This window comes from Triticum urartu, chromosome 2A, assembly GCF_056163025.1.
Source record: "Triticum urartu cultivar PI428250 chromosome 2A, HENAU_Tu73, whole genome shotgun sequence".
Taxonomy (NCBI): Eukaryota; Viridiplantae; Streptophyta; class Magnoliopsida; order Poales; family Poaceae; genus Triticum; species Triticum urartu.
In genome coordinates this window covers 49,709,513-49,713,907 of record NC_141874.1, presented here as the reverse complement: position 1 = coordinate 49,713,907, position 4,395 = coordinate 49,709,513, and the positions used below count along the sequence as shown (strand labels likewise).

Here is a 4,395-nt window from a genome sequence, read left to right as displayed (position 1 = left end):
CGACCATTGTATGACATAAGCTTACCCTTCAGCAACTTAGTTTTTTTTTCAAATTGATCTCTAATACACTTCCACTCCTTGTTAGATAGCTTGCGATGGTGAATTGGTATGCCAAGATAACTAAATGGTAGGGTGCCCAGTTCAGATGCGAATAGTTGTCTATAAGCATATTGTTCATCTTTGGCTCTCCCAAAGCAAAACAATTCGCTTTTGTTAAAATTAATCTGCAATCCCGACAATTATTTGAATAGGCATAGCACAAGCTTCATATTTCTCGTCTTTGCCAAATCATGTTCCACGAAAATTATGGTATCATAAGCGTATTGTAGTATGGACACCCCACCATCGACTAGATGTAGTACTAGTCCTCCTACTTGGCCTTCCTCTTTAGCTCTTCCTATCAAAATTGCCAACATAACCGCTACTGTGCTGAACAAGATATGAGACATCGGTTCCCCCTGTCTTAGACCGTTGTGCATGTGTAAGTAGTGACATATGTCATCATTCACTTTAATCCCGACACAACCTTTTTATACAAATGAACCGACTTGCTACCACCAGGAATCTTCGAATGCCCTCATACGTAAGGACTGCGGGAGGAACCACCATTTAACCTTATAATACGCTTTTTCAAAATCCACTTTGAAGATCACCCCATCAAGCTTTTTTGAGTGGATCTCGTGAAGTGTGTTATGTAGGACAACCACACCCTCTAGTATGTTTCTGCCCAACATGAAAGCCGTCTGAGTTGGTTGCACCACACTATGTGCAATCCGTGTCAATCGGTTTGTCTCAACTTTAGTAAAAAAAAATTAAAGCTCACATTGAGCAGACATATCGGCCTGAAATGCTCAATACGCACTGCCTCCTCCTTCTTTACCAACAACGTTATTGTCCCAAAGTTTAGGTGGAATAGTTGTAGATGGCCACTAAACAAGTCATGGAACATTGGCACTATTCACCCTTAATTATTACTCCGTTAATTAATCCAGATTAATTAGCTCGTTGTATTAAAAGAGGAAAGAAATCCACGTTAACTGCCACACCTCAAATTACGGGAGTAATTATTTTTCTATAATTATACCCCAAATGGCGGAAGGTTGATTCAAATGATGGAAGGTTGATTTCTATTTGGCGGAAGGTCGATTTTCTATTGGCTGAAGATTAATTTGGCAGAATTAATTTCTTGAAAAATCATTACTAGAGGCGGATGTTTGCGTCTACGGTTGGATGGGCGGCTCCCGCATCTTGTCCGCAGACCACGTCCGGACATAAAAGCGGACACATAGCAAAGCTATTTGCGGGTTAGCTTTGGAGATAACCTAAGGAACCTTCTATCTATTAGCCATAAATTGGAATAATCATGAACTCATTCTTTTTCCATAAAGTCAAGGTAATTCATCATACTCACATCATTTCGGTGGAACAATGCAGACTTGCACAATTCTCAATACACTTCCACAAGGAAAGACATGTAGTTGGTATGGTTCATATATCATAGAAATTTCACAAGTAAACTTCACGTTATTAAGTACAAATAAAAGTAACCTTTCTGTTTCTACAAACTACATGGAACGACAACCGGCAACAGTTAACTGTGAAAAAAAAACATAACTTATGTGCCAAAGGGGTACACAAATTGACACTTCGTCTGCGCGGTTGATCATGTGCTCACTCGGTGCCCTCAAAATAAACCAAAGCATTTGGAGAAGCTCTGTTCTTAAAATCCATCTTGATACGTTGTCTAGAGCGCCATTCGTTGTTCCAGCTAAAAGGGACATGGAGCTTCATGGACTCTAGCGCTCTTGCGTTCAAAACAAAAAACTTGGCAAAGTTATAATCAGGTTTCTTGCCTGAATAATTTCTCACTACTACTTGCTTTAAATGTCTATCAACACACTCAACAGTAGTAGCAGCTGGATTGTCGTTCTGCTTGTTTGGAATATGGCTCATCAGTGTCTGAAAACGAAGCAAGAGAATAATTTAGAGTAGACCTACTCAACATAGGAATGGATAAATAGTGAGTACATATATGGAACCTAACTAAGATTGCAAAAAGAAAGAAAGGGTCAACCCAACTCACATTTATGTGAAGCTGTTGTAAGCAGGGAAAGCATTGGAGGACGTCAATGACATGATTTAACCTAAGACCATGGAGAACGAGCTTCAAGATCTTTACATTATGCAACGATGACACTAGACTGCTGTCAACCATTGCCTGGATCAATCATCAAAACATGAAAGAATATTGATAATAAAAGTGGTGACTATATATGTATGTAAGTAAGATTGCAAAAGAATGATATATACAGATGCCCTAAGTGGCTCCTAGATACATACGTACCTGGAGCATTGTCTTCCCAAGCTGTACGGTGGACATGATATCACTGTGCAGGCAACCCAAGATGTGAAGTTTTGGGGCAACGAGGACACGTATGATTTGTGGACCACAATAACCTTGCTCCCAGAGCATCAGTTCCTCTAAGTTTGGAGTTTTGACAATGAGGAGTTCTTCCATCACATCACTATCTGGGTCAATGAACATGCGGAACCTTACAATAGTTTGCGAGCTGATGTGGACGCGGCGGAAGTGATAATTTCTGTGAAGGTACAAGCTGAAGAGATTTGGAGATGCGGCGATCATGGTGTGGAGTGTGTTCTCGGAGTTTGTGATCCGGCAGAGAGTGAGGTCGATGAGATATGGGAAACTGATGCCGCCCGAGGCTAAGATATTCTCAGGGAAATGGCAGCACCCAAAGCTGGCGACGCGGAGGGAGGAAAAGCTCAGCGCGGATGGCGGCAGCGGTGGCATCAAGTCGCCAGCCTGAAGTGGTTCGGTGTTCTTCACCCGCTGGTAGCTGAAATGAAAATCCTGGAGCTGATCGAGAACCTTGGATCGGAACCAGCGGTCGAAGATGGGGTAGCGGTCTCGGTCGCCCGAGTGACGGCAAAGCGTGCTGAGAGAAAGACGACGGGCGCGTACCTCGCGTGGAGCCTCGAGGATGTCTGAGATAAGGTCGACTAGGTTGTCTCCGGTCCAGGCCATTTTGTGGAGGTCACGGTCGTCGAGGTTGAGTGGAGTGTAGTCGTGCCAGAGGTGTTTCCAGCCTTTGGAGATGGCGTTTGTGCGGGCGGCCTCGTCGATGGGGAGCGCGGAGATGATGGTGCCCAGGACGTCGTTTGGGAGGGCGGTGATGATGGTGACCTCCTCCTTCTTGGCGCCAGCAGGAGCAGGGTCCGTCGGCGGCGCCGCTTCTTCTCGGCCCTGCACCACCCTCGCCGAAGACGATCCGCCGGCGAAGCGGCAGATATGGCCCTTCTTTGGGAGGCCGCAGAGGCCGCAGCAGTATCTGGCGCGTTTCCTCGGCGCCTTCGGGGCCATGCGTTAGCCGGCGGGGTCTGGGTTCTGTGTCAATGTCTGGGAAGCTGTAGGCTGTAGGGCGTAGGCTGCCGCTGGGGGTCGAGGGAATGGGGAAACTGAGCCGGGAGAGGGGGGAGGAGCACCGGGAGATTAGGGGGAGGAAGCTCCGCGAGGTTTTTTTAAGTCTGCGTGTGTTCTCCGTGTGATATGTGAAGGGGAGAGTTGACGTGCTCCCCGAGGTTTTTTTGGGTCAGTTTCCACTCCACACTCCTGACATCACTCGTGCTATACGGATGGCCTAGGGCTGCCAGCAGCATTACACTTTTGTCAGCATGCAAAACAAATCAGCAGAAGATGTTCGGCACTGCAACTTTAGGTGCAACCGTATATGTCTGATCTCTCTCCCGCTGGAGCTAGAGGACGACAAAGGTGAGTGCGTGGCGACTCCCTCCTTCCTTTATATCTTCCTTCTTGCCGTGCACTCTCTCCTTCCTTTTTTTCTACCCCGCTCGAGCTTCAGGACGACACATGTCATGGCGGCGGCAGATCGACAGGTATATATGTGTGTGTATGTGTGAGTGCCGCGTGCGGACGCTGATGCCATGTGGATGGAGGCTGCTCCGCAGACCGACAGGTGTATATGTACTATTACCTCAGCACATTAGAAATTAAGTGGTGTCATGTCTTAGTATTTTCACTCTTTTTCCCTTGTAGGACTGGTCCAGCTTGTTCTCTGCTTTGCTTTTTAAAAATTATGTTTGTTCATATCATATTTGATTGTTCTATGTTTAAAAATTACAAGATATGGGGTAATCTCAAAACCTTAATAAAAAAAAGTCAACACAACCTCTATCCACCACTACTAGCGCCCCCCCCCTCCCCCTCCTCCCTTACACTAGTAGAAAACAGGGCTTTGCTTGGGGCCTGGTCAGCCCATTGGTCCCGGTTCAGTCACGAACCGGGACCCATGGGGCATATGTCCCAGTTCGTGAGCCTAGGGGGCCGGCCGGGGCCTCGTGGGTATTGGTCCCGAT

General features: G+C 46.4%; 1 protein-coding gene across 1 annotated transcript; it reads right to left on the bottom strand.

Moving 5' to 3' along the window:
- Positions 1–1,436: 1,436 nt before the first annotated feature.
- Positions 1,437–3,562, bottom strand: LOC147983596 (putative F-box/FBD/LRR-repeat protein At5g56810). The gene is made up of 3 exons (XM_087539560.1): positions 2,345–3,562; positions 2,084–2,218; positions 1,437–1,959 (listed from the first exon to the last, which is right to left on the bottom strand). Exons 1-3 carry the CDS (start codon positions 3,380–3,382, stop codon positions 1,672–1,674), a joined length of 1,461 nt encoding a protein of 486 aa, XP_087395686.1. The 5' UTR covers positions 3,383–3,562; the 3' UTR covers positions 1,437–1,671.
- Positions 3,563–4,395: the final 833 nt, after the last annotated feature.